This window comes from Apis cerana, linkage group LG2 (genome assembly GCF_029169275.1).
Source record: "Apis cerana isolate GH-2021 linkage group LG2, AcerK_1.0, whole genome shotgun sequence".
Lineage (NCBI taxonomy): Eukaryota > Metazoa > Arthropoda > Insecta > Hymenoptera > Apidae > Apis > Apis cerana.
In genome coordinates, this window is record NC_083853.1 from 6,901,627 (window position 1) to 6,917,503 (window position 15,877).

Sequence of the window (15,877 nt, forward strand, 5' to 3'; positions counted from 1 at the left end):
GAAATATATTTAATTATTAAATGAATTAAATAATTTTTTTTATTCCTAATCATTAATTTTGATTATTTTAATAATGTTGTAGTATTTATATAATAAAAAAAAATAGTCTTAAAACTTTTTAAAAATTATATTAGTACATAATTAATATTATTATTGTTATTATTGTTATATTATTGATTAATAAAAATATTAATATTAAATTAAATAAAAAAAAATTTATAAAATATGATATATAAAAAGATTATATAAAAATATTATTAAAGATTATATAAAATATAATTTATAAAATCATACTTTGATTTAAAATATTTTGATATTTATTTTGAAATTTTTTGGTATTTGAAATTAGAATAATATATTAAATATTCATATAAAAGAAATTTTGGTCATTGTATTCATAATCGCCTGTTTTATCATTATGTTAACATTATAAAACATCACTTACAAAATGTAAGTGTGAGTAAAAGAAATTGATTGAGGAAGGGATACCTACGCGCATCGAAATGTACTGAGTCAGTATGTAATACTGACATTAATCGACTCAGTTCACATTTGACGTCTAACAGAACGGACTTCTAGTAATAAAAAATAGATTTAAAAGATGGATATTAGTTTATTAATATATAAATTATTGCAACAATCAAGTACAACTTCAACATTCCAAAATAATCCATTTCCTCATAGACCTTGGCTTACTGATACTGGAGTTGCTGCAGCGGTTGCCAAAGGCGGTGTCAAAGGAATCGTAGCTGGTATTTACATTACATATATACTTTTTTTTTATATTTTCTGTATTAATAATTTTAATAATTCTTTAATGCAATTAATATTTTTATTTAAGTAATTTTTTAAAATATAATACCGCAACAAATAAAAAAAATATTAAAAATAATAAAGAAAAAAAGATAAAATTGAATTCATGATGGAATCAAAAATATGAAATATTTAATTTCGAAAATATAAATTAAAATTTATTTTTTAATTTGTAATATTTTTCGTTATTAATATATATTATATTTTTTTTCAAATACTTTTAATAATTTTAGATTGAATTTTTATTTTCAATTAATTTTTAATAATTTTTTAATAAATAGTATGAAATATTAATAACATACAAATTTTTTAGGAGGTATTACTGGTGGTATAGAAATATGTATTACTTATCCAACTGAATATGTAAAAACACAATTACAGCTTGATGCAAAAAGTGGAATTGATAAGCAATATACAGGAGCATGGGATTGTATAACAAAGACTATAAAAAATCGTGGATTTTTTGGTTTATATAGAGGTCTTTCAGTATTACTTTATGGTTCAATACCAAAATCAGCTGTACGCTTTGGTTCTTTTGAAAAGATGAAAGAATTATTAGCAAGTCCAGATGGAAAACTTACTAAAAAAAATAGTTTTCTAGCAGGTTTATGTGCTGGTACAGCTGAAGCTATTTTTGCAGTTACTCCTATGGAAACTATTAAAGTAAAATTCATAAATGATCAACGATCTCCTAATCCAAAATATAGAGGATTTCTTCATGGAGTAGGAATGATCACAAGAGAATATGGTAAATAGAATAATTATTTCAATTAAAAAAAATTTATATTAAAATATGATTATAATCATTATTCATATATTTTTTAACTTCATATAAATTAATGTTTCATATCATTGAATAATCAATGATATAAAAAATTTATCTTAAATTAATTTTATATAAGGTTATGTTATACTAGCATATGATTTTTATATATGAGTTTATATATGATATATATATATATATATGATAGTTTCTTAAATTTTCTATTTTTAATCTTATGATATTCATATTTTACACATATTTTTTATTATATTATGCATATTTATGAATTTTTTATTATATTATATAACATTATTTAAATTCTAATCATATGTACATAGTAATTATAAGTTTGCTTATACAGTAAAAAAAATATGGTCGCATAAAAAATGTGATGATGCAGCTAATATAGTAAGTTATAGAAGGGGAATAGGTTAGCTTATTCGTTATTCGTTATTTGGGGACTAATGATGTGATGCGATGTGACGTTTTTCTATTAATATGTGAATACATAGTTCGTGGCGTTTAAGATAAAGAATATTAGTACCATTGATTTTCGTATGATATGCTAAATTCGCGCAATGTGTATAGTTTTGTAATATCATTTTTGTCTATGATAAATAAATGTACGGTAATATATATAAATTATATTTAATATATGATGTAAATTTTTTAATTTTTTACTTATTAGGTATCAGAGGCATATATCAAGGATTAGTTCCTACAATTTTAAAACAATCATCGAATCAAGCAATTAGATTTTGTACTATAGAAACATTGAAAGATTGGTATAGAGGTGGAGATAAAGATGTAGTTATCCCAAAAGTAGTTACTGGTATTTTTGGTGCAATTGCTGGGGCATGTTCTGTTTTTGGAAACACTCCAATTGATGTTGTAAAAACCAGAATGCAGGTAAATATTTCATTTTTATAGATTTTAATCCTTAATGGATATATATCAGATATAACAGTATATCATTTCTGACATATCATTTTTACACAAGTACCAGAACAATAACATTTGATAAAAATTAAGTTATAAATTTTGTTTTATCTATATACATCACATTTAAAATATATTTTCAGGGCTTAGAAGCCTCAAAATATAAAAACAGTCTAGATTGTGTGAGACAAATATGGATGAATGAAGGTCCAATGGCATTTTATAAAGGAACTATTCCAAGATTAAGCAGAGTATGTTTAGATGTTGGCATAACATTTATGATTTATGATTCTTTCAAAGAATTATTTGATCGAATTTGGCCTTGAAAATTATTTATTTTATAATTGCATATTTTAAAATGTTACTGCAAATGTAGTTTTCATAATGGCATTATTATATTGTTTTTTTTTTATATTTATTTAATAACATGTCTGTAACAGTACATGGTTAAAATATTTTTATTTTAAACAATATATATCAAAATTTATATATATATTTTTTATTATATTTATTTTAATGATAACATAAAAATTAAAAAAATATATTGAAGATTTTCAATTTTGATATTAATTTTTTGTTATTGAAAGCTACATTTGTATAAGCACAAATTCCATTATATATAAATACATATATTTTTATATAAATTTTTATTTAATATGGATGATTTATATAGAGAAGAAAACATGTGAATTTAATTCACAATTTCAATTTTATTAAAAAATATTGTCTTTATGTTGATTATAAAGATTAGTTTATAAATTTTATTTAATGTTTTATTTTTCTAACTATTATTAGACATTCCTATACATTTAATAAATATTTATATTATATTAAAACAAATATTTATATTATAAAAGTGTTTTGTATGTATAAACTATATATATATCTTTCTAAGAAATATTTTAAAATTTTAATACAAAAATATAAAAAAATGTTAATTAAAATGATGAAAATAATAAAAAATAATAAAAAATTTTTATTGTATGAGCGAAGAAAAATAGTTGACTTCTTCAATTTAGTAATATTTATATAATTAAAATTTTATAATTAGCCATTTAAATTTATTAAGATTGTAAAAGATTATTAATTAGAATTAACTTTATATATATTTATATTATACTAAATATGATGATGCTTCGCTCAGATATTGTTATATGTACATGTATATGTATGTATATATATATATATATATGTATATGTGTGTGTGTATAATGTATATACACATATTAATTAAATATAAAAGTTAAACTATAATGGCTGTGAAGTTTAAGAATAGAGATAAACATGAAGAAGTTCCTTTAAAATGATTTCATAAATGGAAATTATTTATTACTTTTATTGAAACACAATGATTCATAGTACATTGTATTATTTATACAGTAAAATATATAACTTTACAGTTATTTTTAAAAGTTTTATATATATAAACTTGATAGAATAATATATATAATATAATAATATAATATATTATATTATATTATTATAATTATATAATAATAATTTTTAAAACATAGGAAATTTGTATAGAAATTGTAAAATATTTTTATACATAAAGAAAGAATTTGTTTTTTTTTTCCTACTTCTCTTTTTTTTCTTTTCATATATTTTATAAATGAAATAAATAATTTTTATTATTTTATAAATATAAGTGATTAAAATATTTTTTTGATAAAAAATATTGACAATGTATATTTTTAAATAATTTCTTAATACAAATTTCAAATTTATTAATTACTTATTACATATTATTATTTGTATAATGCATTGTATATCTTATATAATATTGATATTTATATAAAATGCAAATAATTGAAATATTATAAGTGTTTTAGAATACTTTATAAAATTATATTTTTATATATCATATTATTTTGGTATATGAATTTACTTCTATTTATTATAAGTGCATTTATTCATATTATTATAAACATTTAAAGTATTAATATTAATACATTCATAATATATTTTTAAATAATTAATTCTAGAAATTAAAATAAATACAAAAATTAGCATATAAAAATTTCGATTAAAATTTATTTATTAAGTTATATATATATATTTTTTTAATTAGATAAAATAAGACATTTTTATTTTCGTCGCATGTTATTTCATTTTGTTTTATCTAACATAAAATTAAATTATTTATAATTTAATGAATAAACCTTAATCGATTAATTTTTGTATATACTAATTTTTATGTTTATTTTGACCTTTAGAATTGATTCTCCAAAGATTTTTTACGAATATATTAATATCCTATATATATACAATATTTATAAATTGTATATGTAAGATCCAAACACAAAGTAAGTAAAGAAGCCAGTGCCGGCCACTCTGGGCCTAAGGGGGGGCCTGGGGTCACATTCCAAGATGGCTGTGTTTAAGGAATGCAGTGGGTGCCCTCCTAAGACGCCTTCCTCCCTCCTTTTTTATTAACCGAATCAATTCATCTATCCTAGCGAACATTCTGATTATTGGAACGAAGTAGTTAATGTCAGCGTGTATCCGGTGAGTGCTGTCTGAATTTGAAAGTATCTTATAAAAAATAAATGTGAATCAAAAAAAAAAAGAAGAAAAAAAAGAAAAGTGATGCGAAAAGACCTAGAAAGGTCTTATATTCTAAAATGTGTAGTTTTATCTAATAAAGCTCTCTTGCTACAGATAATGCTCATGCAGGAGGATGCTACCTGCTCGTCTTAAGCAATGTCTCATAGGGATATCTCTGAGGTAATAGCAAAATTCTATGGCATATGATGACGAATATCATTATTATATTTTAGAATTAAAACTATATAGTTTTTAAAATTTTTGTTTTTTATTTTTTTATTCATTACAAATTTTGATAATTTAAAATATAATAATAAATTATGATTCATTAAATACAATATATTAAATATATAATTTTTTAAAATATATATAAATAAAAAAAAACTTATTAAAAATTTATATATTTATATTAAAAATGATAAAATAGAATTATATTTAATTGTATATTTTTTATAAAATAATATCTTAATCTTAATAATTAAATTCAATAATTAAATATTGAATTTTAAAAAATAAATAAAAATAATAAAATAAATTTTTTTAAATTTGTAGAATTTATTTATAAACATAATTTTTAATAAAATTATGTTTATAAAGTTCAATTAATATAATAATCATAGTAACAACATAATGCAATTTTTTATAAATTTTTAAGGTGGAGCCCGAAGGTACGTCGGCCTTGGCCGCTGGATCAAGATCTTTATTTTTAGAAACTGTACGCCGTAGCAATGCAGCATGTCAAAATGGTGATTATGCTCTTGCTGCAAGTTTGTACACAGAAGCCCTTGCTTTGGATCCACTTAGCCATGTGCTATATTCAAACAGGTCAGCTGCCCGGCTTAAAATGGGTTTATTTGCACTTGCTCTTCAAGATGCTGTCAGAGCCACTGAACTTAGTCCTCAATGGCCAAAAGTAAATTAAAATTTTTTTTTTATTTCTTAAATTATTATTAAAAGTATTGTCTCAAATTATTATCTATCTATTAGGCATACTATCGTCAAGGAGTTGCATTACAATGTCTAGGAAGGCATGGAGAGGCTCTTGTAGCCTTTAGTACAGGTTTGGCACATGACCCTTCCAATTGTCAACTTTTATCTGGTCTTGTGGAAGCATCATTAAAGTCACCATTACGTCCAACATTAGAACCAACATTTCAACAATTACGTGCAATGAAACTTGATGAATCTCCTTTTGTTGTCATTTCTGTTGTTGGTCAAGAACTTCTTGGAGCAGGACAATATAAAGCAGCAGCTGGTGTATTAGAAGCTGCACTAACTATTGGATCTTGTAGTTTAAAATTGAGAGGTTCTGTATTTTCTGCTCTATCTAGCGCATATTGGGCACTAAATTCTTTAGATAAAGCTATCAATTATATGCAACAAGATTTAGGTAAATATTAAGAATAAATAAAAAAATAAATATTTAATTAAATAGAACATTTTTTTTAAATTTTAAAAATGTTTGTAGGTGTAGCACGATCTTTAGGAGATACACAGGGTGAATGTCGAGCTCATGGAAATCTGGGCTCAGCATATTTTAGCAAAGGCAGTTTTAAGGAAGCTTTAACAGCACACAGGTATCAATTGGTTTTAGCTATGAAGTGCAAAGATACTCAGGCTGCAGCATCTGCTTTAACTAGCCTCGGTCACGTTTATACAGCTATTGGTGATTTACCAAATGCACTTGCATCTCATAAACAATGTGTACAATTAGTAAAACAAATGGGAGATCGACTTCAAGAAGCTCGAGAAATAGGAAATGTGGGAGCAGTTTATTTAGCAATGGGAGAATTTGAAAGTGCTGTTGATTGTCATACACAGCATTTAAGAATAGCAAGACGCTTAGGAGATCGTGTAGAAGAAGCAAGAGCTTTTAGCAATTTAGGTTCATCTCATCACTATCGAAGAAATTTTGGTCAAGCAATGGCTTATCATGAAAATGTTCTAAGAATAGCTCAAGAACTTGGTGATAGAGCAATAGAAATGAGAGCATATGCTGGGCTGGGTCATGCTGCAAGATGTGCAGGTGAATTTTTAGAAATAATAAATATAAAAATCAATAAAAAATTAATTTTATTATATTATAATTAATTTTATTTATTATTACAATTCTTTTATGTGCATTTATAGGTGATCTTGCACAGGCTAAGCTATGGCACCAGAGGCAACTTGATGTTGCATTAGCTACAAAAGACAAAATTGCTGAAGGTCGAGCATGTAGTAATTTAGGAATAGTTTATCAATTACTTGGTGAACATGAAGCTGCACTTAAATTACATCAAGCTCATTTAGGAATTGCTAGGTCATTAGGAGATAAAGCTGGTATGGGTAGAGCATATGGAAATATTGGAAATGCTTATAATGCATTAGGATATTATGAACAAGCTATTAAATATCATAAACAAGAATTAACAATAAGCAAAGAGGTAAATTAGAAATTAAAATAAAAAAATTGAAAATAAATTTATATTGTAAAAATATATTATTATAAATTTATTATATATATATATATTATAAAATTATTTAATAGGTTAATGATCGTAGTTCAGAAGCTAGTACACATGGAAATTTAGCAGTTGCATATCAAGCAGTACAAGGTCATGAAGCAGCATTAAGACATTACAGAGCTCATTTAGCTATAGCACGTGAATTAAAAGATACAGCTGGTGAAGCATGTGCTTTGCTTAATCTTGCCAATTGTTTATCATCTCGTGGGAGATTTGAAGAAGCTGTTCCATATTATGAAAATTATCTTATGTTATCTCAGGAGCTACATGACGTGGAAGGCGAAGCTAAAGCATGTCATTTCTTAGGTTATGCTCATTATTGTTTAGGTAATCATCGTGAAGCTGTTAGATACTATGATCAAGATTTAGCATTAGCTAAAGATTTACAGGACAAATCTGGAATGGGAAGAGCTTATTGTAATTTAGGATTAGCACATTTAGCTCTTGAAAATTTAGACACAGCTCTAGAATGTCAAAAATATTATTTAGGTAAGAAAATCTTACAATTAAATATATATCTATATCTTATAATCTTATAATTATATTTTAAAAATATTAAAATAAATTTTATATATAGATTGTTTTAAATTAATTTAAATAAAATTTCTATACAGCTATTGCACATATGACTAAACATTTAGCTGGAAAATTTCGTGCTTTGGGAAATATTGGTGATTGTCTTTTACGTCTTGGTGAAACTGAAGAAGCAATAAAAATGCATCAACGACAATTAAATCTAGCACGACAAGCGGGCGATCGTAGTCTAGAAGCTGCTGCTTATGGAGCTTTAGGTATCGCACATCGGACAATGAAAAATCTTGATAAAGCATTAGGATTTCATACTCAAGAATTAACTTTAAGACAAGAAGCTAGTGATTTACGTGGCGAGTGTAGAGCTCATGGGAACTTAGGAGCAGTACATATGGCATTAGGTCAATATACTCATGCGGTAAAATGTTATCAGGAACAGCTTGAAAGAGCAAAAGAATTAGCAGATTCAGGAGTTGAAGCTCAAGCTTTAGGTAAATTTTATTTATAATACATAAATTGTTTGAATTTACAAATTGTTTTTCTTTAAACAGGAAATTTGGGAATAGCTAGACTTAACATGGCACATTATGAAGATGCAATTGGTTACTTTGAACAACAATTAGCGACTTTAGAACCATTAACTACAGGCACAGCTTTATTAAATAAAGCAAGAGCACTTGGTAATTTAGGCGATTGTTATGAAGCTTTAGGAGATCCAGAGGAAGCTATTAAATGTCACGAACAACAATTAACAGCTGCTACAAAATTAAAAAGTATAAGAGAACAAGAAAGAGCATATCGTGGTTTAGGCCGAGCTCGGGAAGCAACTGGAAATTTACAAGAAGCTTTAGTTTGTTTTGAGAAAAGATTAGTAGCTGCACATGAAGTTGATAGTCCAGAATCGAGAGGCGCAGCTTACGGAGATTTAGGTAATTAATATTTAAAAAATTATATTAAAGTTCTAAATTTTAATAATTAAATATTAAATATTAACAAAATATTCTAAATAAAAAAATTTTAAAATATAAATATAATTTTATATAAAACTTTATTAACAAAAATAAAATAGGGAAAGAATAATAGTATCACTCTATTTATGTAGAAATTAATTCTTTATTTCAATGTATCTACCGAAAATAGAATTTATTACTTTGCAAATTTCATTTTGTTTTATTTCAATTTATTAATTTTTTTTATTATAAATTGTTAATATCTAAATTTGTTATAGGTCGAGTACATGCTGCATTAGGTAACCATGAACAAGCTGTTAGTTGTTTATCACATCAATTAGCTCTTGCCAGGGGACTTGGAGATAAAGCTGCAGAAGCAGAAGCTGCTAGTGGATTAGGAGCTGTTCATTTATTAATGGATGATCCAAATTCTGCATTACGACATCACCAATTGGAACTTTCAATTGCTGAAGCTTTAGATGCAGCTGGATTACAAGCTAGAGCTTGTGCAAATTTAGGTATAACTCAAGAAGCTTTAGGACAATTTGAAGAAGCAATAAGGTTACAAGAACAATCATTAAGTCTTGCAGCAGCAGCTGGAGATCAACCAGCAAGAGCAGCTGCATTTTCTAGTTTAGGTCGACTTCATCATTTATGTGGCGATTTATCACGAGCTTTGAGTTACTTACAATCTGGGTTATCTTTATCTGAAGGATTAGGAAGAAGAGAAGAAGCAGCTAGATTGAGACATAGACTTGGTCTTGTTCATTGGGAAGCTGGAGAGGCAATTATTGCTGTAGAACATTTAGAAAAGGCAGCAAATTTATTAGAATCATTAGACGGAATTTCTTCAACTCTAACTTGTGGACAACCAAATAAATCTGAATTATTATCAGAGACATACAGAATGTTACAAAAAGTACTAATTAGTTTAAATAGAGCTGAAGAAGCTTTGAATTGGGCAGAAAGATCGAGACGAAATAAAAGTAATTGTTTGGATGATGCTGCGCATTATTCCGAAATTATTGATAGACAACGTGGAGTTATTTTATATTATAGGTAATTTAAATTTATATAAATAAATAATATAAATAAAGCATGATATTGTAAAATGATTAATAAATTTTATATTTCAGTGAAGTAGGATGTGAATTACATGCTTGGTGCTTAGCACCTGGTCGAGGATTATTGCGATTTCATTCCACTAGTTTAGATGATGGTATAGGATTAGAGAAACGAGTTTTACAAGCACGAGAAGCTCTTTTAGAGGAAACAAATGAACTTGTTGAAGAAACAAAAATACCATCAAGAGGACATCATCTAAATGCTAGTTCATATAGTTTGAGCAGTTTGTTTAGTGTGGGTTCAATTAGTTCACGAGCAGGAAGTGCTCGATGGGGACGAGGAAGCAAAGGACCTACATGGCAATCACCATTACCAATTCAAGTACTTTACGATTTACTTTTAGCGCCATTTGAAGATCTTTTACCACCTGCAAGAAAAGAATTAATTATGGTAGTGGAGAAATCATTATATTTAGCTCCACTTCCAGCTTTACAATCAAATCCTGGAGAAGATTATTTATGTGAAAGATTTTCTTTATTAGTGGTACCATCTCTAGCAGCTTTAAAAAAGCGATCAAAAACTCCTATGCCAGAAGGAGGTGCAACAGTAGCTGCATTAGTTGCAGGGAATCCTGTGCTTCCTGAAGAAATTAGGGAAGAATATGGATGGTCTGAAAGTGTTACTTCAACTGAAACAGAATCTGAAATAGTTGCTGAATTATTAGAAGCTCGTGCTTTAACCGGTAGATATCAATATAAATTTAGGAAATTAAAAAAAAAATAGAAATAAATTTTTTTTTCATTTTTATTATTTAGGTACAGAAGCAACAAGATCAACTGTTTTAAGATCTTTACCTGATGCAGAATGTGTACACTTGACAGTACCAGTTTTCTGGAATTCTGCTAGTTTAGCATTAACTGCAGATCCTTGTGAAGACTCTTCTGTAAGACCAGAATATTTGCTAAGTTATTCAGATATTACAAAATTAAGAATATCTGCTCGTTTAGTTGTAATATCTAGTGGTCATGGTTGGAATAGTACAGAAAATACAACTACTACATCAGATGGTGTACAAAATTTAGCCAAAGCTTTATTAAATGCAGGAGCACAATGTGTACTTATAGGAATGTGGGCAGTTCCACCTACAGCTGGTAGTATATTATTACGAGCATTTTATAGTGCTATGTTACAAGGTGCTAGAGCGTCAAGAGCATTGGCAGAAGCTATGCAAACAGTTCAACATACAAGACATTTTGCACATCCTGCAAATTGGGCTGGATGGTTACTTATTGGAGGAGATGCAAGATTATCAAATAAGGTATAAATTAAAAAAAAACTTATTAGATTTAACACAGTTATTTATAAAATTTATTTAGGTTGCTTTAATGGGACAAGCACTTGCTGAATTATTACGCGGAGGTCCTGAACAAAGTCGTGATGCACTACGTGTCACACTTCATTTAGTAGAAAAATCATTACAACGAATACATCGTGGTCAAAAAAATGCTATGTATACAACACAGCGTAGCATTGAAAATAAAGTAGGTGCTGCCACTGGTTGGCGAGAACTTTTAATGTCAGTAGGTTTTAGATTTGAACCTGCTGGAAATGGAATACCATCTTCTGTATTTTTTCCACAAAGCGATCCTGAAGAAAGATTAACAAGATGTAGTGCAAGTTTGCAAGCATTATTAGGATTGGGACCATCATCATTACATGCACTTGCTAGATTATTGCAGGTAATATATAAATCTGCATATTCAAAAATTTAATATAATTAATATAAGTTTAATATTAATAATTTATTATATTAAAGATATTCTTTCTTTTAGGCACCAGAAGCAGCAGAAGATGTTATTGCTGCAATGAGAAGAGCTACATGCGCAACAGAAGGTCAAGAAGTTACATTACCAGTTCAAGTATGGAGAGCATCAGGATCCCATGAATTATTTGCAAGTTTAGGCTTTGATCTCATGGAAGTTGGTCAATCAGAAGTTACATTAAGAACAGGAAAACAAGCATCACGAAGAGCTGTTCAATTTGCTCTTCAAGCTCTTCTAGCTTTATTTGGTAAATTTTTATTGATCATATAAATAAATAAATATTTTATATTATTTAAATCATAATTATGTTATTAGATACACAAGAAGCACCTAAAAGTTTGACTTTAGATTCTAGTAGCTCAATGGAAAGTTTAGCTTCTGTTGCTCATATTGAAAAAAATGTCATAGAAAGACCTAGATTAGGAGGTGCATTTGCAAATTATGTTCGACATCGAGGTGAACCGGATGGTAAAACTATGGAACCAAATGTTCCAATTCCTACATCACGACAACCATGTCAAAATGGTGGAGGTATAAATAATTCAACTTGAGAATTTAAATAAACATAAGCATAAAATTACATGTATATGATATTTTATAGGTGAATCAGATGTTGCTTTTACTCCTAGTCCTCCTGTAGCACTTAATTTAAATCATCAAACACGAATCAGAAATCTTTATCCTGATCAAAGTATAAGACCAGGATCTAGTTCAAGCAGTTCAGTAACAGATTGGGATAATGGTCATGCAACAGTTTTGAGACGACAACCATTACCACCTTTACCAGCAACAGTACTAGAAAGATTAAGTGTTAGAACAGAAATTGGATCAAATTCTCCAAGGAAACCTCGTCATCCAACAACAACTGAAGATATTTGTTCTCAGACTGATTCTACACAATCTACAGAAACACATAATCAAAATTTAAGGAATGTAGCCACATCTCTTACTAGTTTAACTCGTGAATTAACACCTACAATTTCAGAAGTATATCATGAACGAAATTTAGGATTAGGATTGGCACCATCTTTATCGAAGTTATTAGGAGAAGTAAGTTCTATTTCTGGAAATGAAGAAAATCAATCAACACGAACAAATCATAATCAAAATCAAAATTGGATACAAAATGAATCAGAATTATGTCGAAGAGATGAAGCTGATGGTAGATCTATTGCTGAATCACAATGTAGCGCTACCAGCTCTAACAAAATACATCGAAAAGCACCTCCTCCTCCAGTGTAGATTATTTATGTATTTATAAATATTAAATGATATTTTAAATGAGAATAATAGCACGAGGTACCAAAGAATGGAATATATTTTATTGGAAACAAATTTTTAATGTTTTGTGATCAAAACTTGGAATAATTTATGGTAATTTTTTATTTTGTTATGTGATGTTATGTGAAAATACATTACTTATGTATTTTTAATTTATGTTTTCCAATTTAAAAATCAGTAAATATCATTTGCTTAACGCTAATAATTAATAAAATTCAATATTAATAATGTATTGTTGTTACAATGGCACCTAATGCTATAATATATTAATAATGTATTAATGCAAAAATGTATTATATTAGCATAAAAATGGATATATTTTGAATATATATTGTTTATGTATAATGTTATATTTAAATTTATTAAATGAAATTTATTACTTATTACATATACATGTTGTAACTAATAACTGAAGTAACATTTCAAATAGATAACATATTTAAATTTGTACAAATTATTAAGCTAAAATTTATATTTTTTCATTTTTGATAAATATATTGTCGTATTTTTTAATAGAATATAATTTTATATAAATTATATATATGTATTTATTTTTATATCATCAATTTATTATTATTGTGAAATTATTATACTTAATTATTTTTTATAGTATAAATATAAATAAAAAGCATATATATACATAAAAATAAATTCAGTAATAAAATTAATAAACTATTTAATAATAAAATGATATGATAAGCTTATGAATTTTGATAATATTTAAATATATTATAAAAGACAAGATTTTAAATAATTTTTTTTTATGTATACAATTATCAGTTTTATTAATTTAAAGCTTGAATAACTTGAGTTTGTAGTAATTTGAAACTTTTATAAAAATAACTACACAATATTTATCCATTAAGAACAAAAATAAAATATAACTCTTGCACAATTAAAATTATAATGATTGAAATAACAAAATATAAAATATATTTTGGATATTTTTCATTATGATATATAAGTAATGAAAGCATTGGATATATTACTATGAACATATATATAAATGAAATTCAATGATATTTTAATAATAATTCAAAAAGTAAAGTGATAAGTGATTGACAATTATATATATATATATTATTTAAAATTTTATTTTTACATATTTAAAAATCATCAAAATCCATAAAAATGTTAGATTAATACATTGATAGATATATTCATTTAAATAAATTTAGAAAATCAAAAAATACACTTAAGAATTAGGTAAAAAATAAGATACCTTTATTTAGTAAATTATTAAAACAATTTTAAATGTCCTGTTACTTGATCTATTAATTCAGCTGGACCAGGACCAATTGCACATACTGTTCTGCTTCCTGGTTTCACTTGGGTATGTCCAGCATCTTGTATTATATTTGTCAAAAGTCCTATAGCTTTGGCTTGTTTTGCTATTTCTTTCAAAGCATCATCACTATCAACCTAAAAATGTTTTGAATTTGTTAATATTTGTTTTTAAAAAATAACATTATATAGAAAATAATATATATACCTTAACTGTAATTTTGGCTTGGCCACATTCTTCCCAAGCTTGTAAAATTCTAGGATAATTTATAGCCGCTTTATAAGCTGCAACAGCAGCATGAGCACATTGTGCTGCTACTTTTCCTTTTCCCATTTTTAAGTCAGTTCTAATAACTAAAATAAGCTTATAATTATCTGAAAATATCTGTTGAAAATAAAAACTATTTTATTATATTTATTATTTATATTTAAATCAAACATAAGTAAATTTTAACTTTAATTACCATATTTAATGTTTCATTGCTAGAAGATTGCAATTTTCTTTTATTAATTATTAACATTATTTTATATAAACAATAACCTATTAATGTTGCAATAGCAAATCCTACTTTTTCATCTGTAGCAATTTTAAAAAATATTTGAGAAATATTCATCTCATTAAAATTAAAACTTTATAAAATTTGAAAAATTTATATTCCTAATCTACAATTTTTAATTCTTGAAAGTTTTTAATTTTTTTAAATAAATTGATTATAAAAAATAGATTCTTTTATTAAATTGATTTTAAAAAATATTTAATTTGTTTGTGTTAATTTTTTCTTTTATCAAACTATTTCACGAGAACTTTAAGGTTAAGTATCGTTTAAATACAATCTATATCATGATTACTATATTATGGTTATGTAAAGATTATTCATATTTGTGATACAAAATATTACATTAAACTAATTTAAATCAAATCTTAAAAATATATGAAATATATTTATTCTTTTATTTTAAATAGTTATAATTAATTTGATATATAAATATAATGTACAGAAAAAAATTATTTATATAAAAGTTTTTGTGAATTCAAAAATATTAAATTTTATATTATATATAATTTATATTTTTATATTAAATTATTTAATATAAGTCTTAATTACAGAATTATTTAATATAAATTTAATAGCACATATATAAATTAATATATTTGTGCAATAATCTCATATGAACGCGCTATAAACAACGAAGTTACATCGAAGTAACGTTTCTAATAATGCGTATGTTTTCAGATTTAAAGTTTTCTCAGTGACCCAAGCAGAAGACAAAAAAAGTAAAATTAAATGTGAATTGCAGCGCATTTGTCTCTTCGTTTGTATATATGTGGCGCGTTTTAGTTCGTACGCGGTTCAACAAACACTCAATGTGGCG

The 15,877-nt window shown here is 25.8% G+C and overlaps 3 protein-coding genes across 8 annotated transcripts; 2 read left to right on the plus strand and 1 right to left on the minus strand.

Moving 5' to 3' along the window:
• The first annotated feature begins 487 nt into the window (after positions 1–487).
• On the plus strand, positions 488–3,279 carry LOC107996693 (putative tricarboxylate transport protein, mitochondrial). Its single transcript, XM_017054862.2, has 4 exons — positions 488–752; positions 1,127–1,561; positions 2,265–2,485; positions 2,659–3,279. Exons 1-4 carry the CDS (start codon positions 602–604, stop codon positions 2,839–2,841), a joined length of 990 nt encoding a protein of 329 aa, XP_016910351.1. The 5' UTR covers positions 488–601; the 3' UTR covers positions 2,842–3,279.
• An 802-nt stretch (positions 3,280–4,081) lies between these two features.
• Positions 4,082–13,870, plus strand: LOC107996825 (tetratricopeptide repeat protein 28). 3 transcript variants are annotated; one of them, XM_017055099.3, is made up of 16 exons: positions 4,082–5,023; positions 5,177–5,242; positions 5,718–5,975; positions 6,050–6,452; positions 6,531–7,088; positions 7,193–7,488; positions 7,593–8,058; positions 8,184–8,591; positions 8,652–9,029; positions 9,329–10,109; positions 10,187–10,857; positions 10,931–11,433; positions 11,492–11,854; positions 11,948–12,185; positions 12,254–12,469; positions 12,540–13,870. In XM_017055099.3, exons 2-16 carry the CDS (start codon positions 5,219–5,221, stop codon positions 13,178–13,180), a joined length of 6,204 nt encoding a protein of 2,067 aa, XP_016910588.1. In that variant the 5' UTR covers positions 4,082–5,023; positions 5,177–5,218; the 3' UTR covers positions 13,181–13,870. The 3 variants fall into 3 exon arrangements, with proteins under 3 accessions (XP_016910588.1, XP_028521992.1, XP_061926914.1); XM_062070930.1 differs by lacking the exon at positions 4,082–5,023 and having other exon boundaries at positions 5,195–5,242; positions 5,718–5,808; positions 5,888–5,975; XM_028666191.2 differs by having other exon boundaries at positions 4,082–5,242.
• Positions 5,312–15,611, minus strand: LOC107996827 (peptidyl-tRNA hydrolase 2, mitochondrial). Of its 4 annotated transcripts, XR_009828788.1 has the most exons (5): positions 14,968–15,611; positions 14,712–14,888; positions 14,442–14,641; positions 10,970–11,762; positions 5,312–10,815 (listed from the first exon to the last, which is right to left on the minus strand). XR_009828788.1 is itself a non-coding variant. In XM_062070933.1 (4 exons), exons 1-3 carry the CDS (start codon positions 15,115–15,117, stop codon positions 14,459–14,461), a joined length of 510 nt encoding a protein of 169 aa, XP_061926917.1. In that variant the 5' UTR covers positions 15,118–15,611; the 3' UTR covers positions 5,312–11,762; positions 14,442–14,458. The 4 variants fall into 4 exon arrangements, 3 of the variants coding, with proteins under 3 accessions (XP_061926917.1, XP_016910592.1, XP_016910590.1); XM_062070933.1 differs by having other exon boundaries at positions 5,312–11,762; XM_017055103.3 differs by lacking the exons at positions 5,312–10,815; positions 10,970–11,762 and having other exon boundaries at positions 14,422–14,641; positions 14,712–14,878; positions 15,045–15,611.
• Positions 15,612–15,877: the final 266 nt, after the last annotated feature.

Bases quoted from the DNA above. Each gene is read 5' to 3' on its own strand.
- LOC107996827 (XM_062070933.1), bottom strand. From the start codon at position 15,117: ATGAATATTTCTCAAATATTTTTTAAAATTGCTACAGATGAAAAAGTA. The intron at 14,889-14,967 runs GTAATTAAAGTT...TATTTTCAACAG, and splicing joins GCAATGAAACATTAAATATG to ATATTTTCAGATAATTATAA. The intron at 14,642-14,711 runs GTATATATATTA...AAACATTTTTAG, and splicing joins AAGCCAAAATTACAGTTAAG to GTTGATAGTGATGATGCTTT.
- LOC107996825 (XM_028666191.2), top strand. From the start codon at position 5,219: ATGTCTCATAGGGATATCTCTGAG. The intron at 5,243-5,717 runs GTAATAGCAAAA...TAAATTTTTAAG, and splicing joins CTCATAGGGATATCTCTGAG to GTGGAGCCCGAAGGTACGTC. The intron at 10,858-10,930 runs GTAGATATCAAT...TTTATTATTTAG, and splicing joins AGAAGCTCGTGCTTTAACCG to GTACAGAAGCAACAAGATCA.
- LOC107996693 (XM_017054862.2), top strand. From the start codon at position 602: ATGGATATTAGTTTATTAATATATAAATTATTGCAACAATCAAGTACA. The intron at 753-1,126 runs GTATTTACATTA...CAAATTTTTTAG, and splicing joins TGTCAAAGGAATCGTAGCTG to GAGGTATTACTGGTGGTATA. The intron at 2,486-2,658 runs GTAAATATTTCA...ATATATTTTCAG, and splicing joins TTGTAAAAACCAGAATGCAG to GGCTTAGAAGCCTCAAAATA.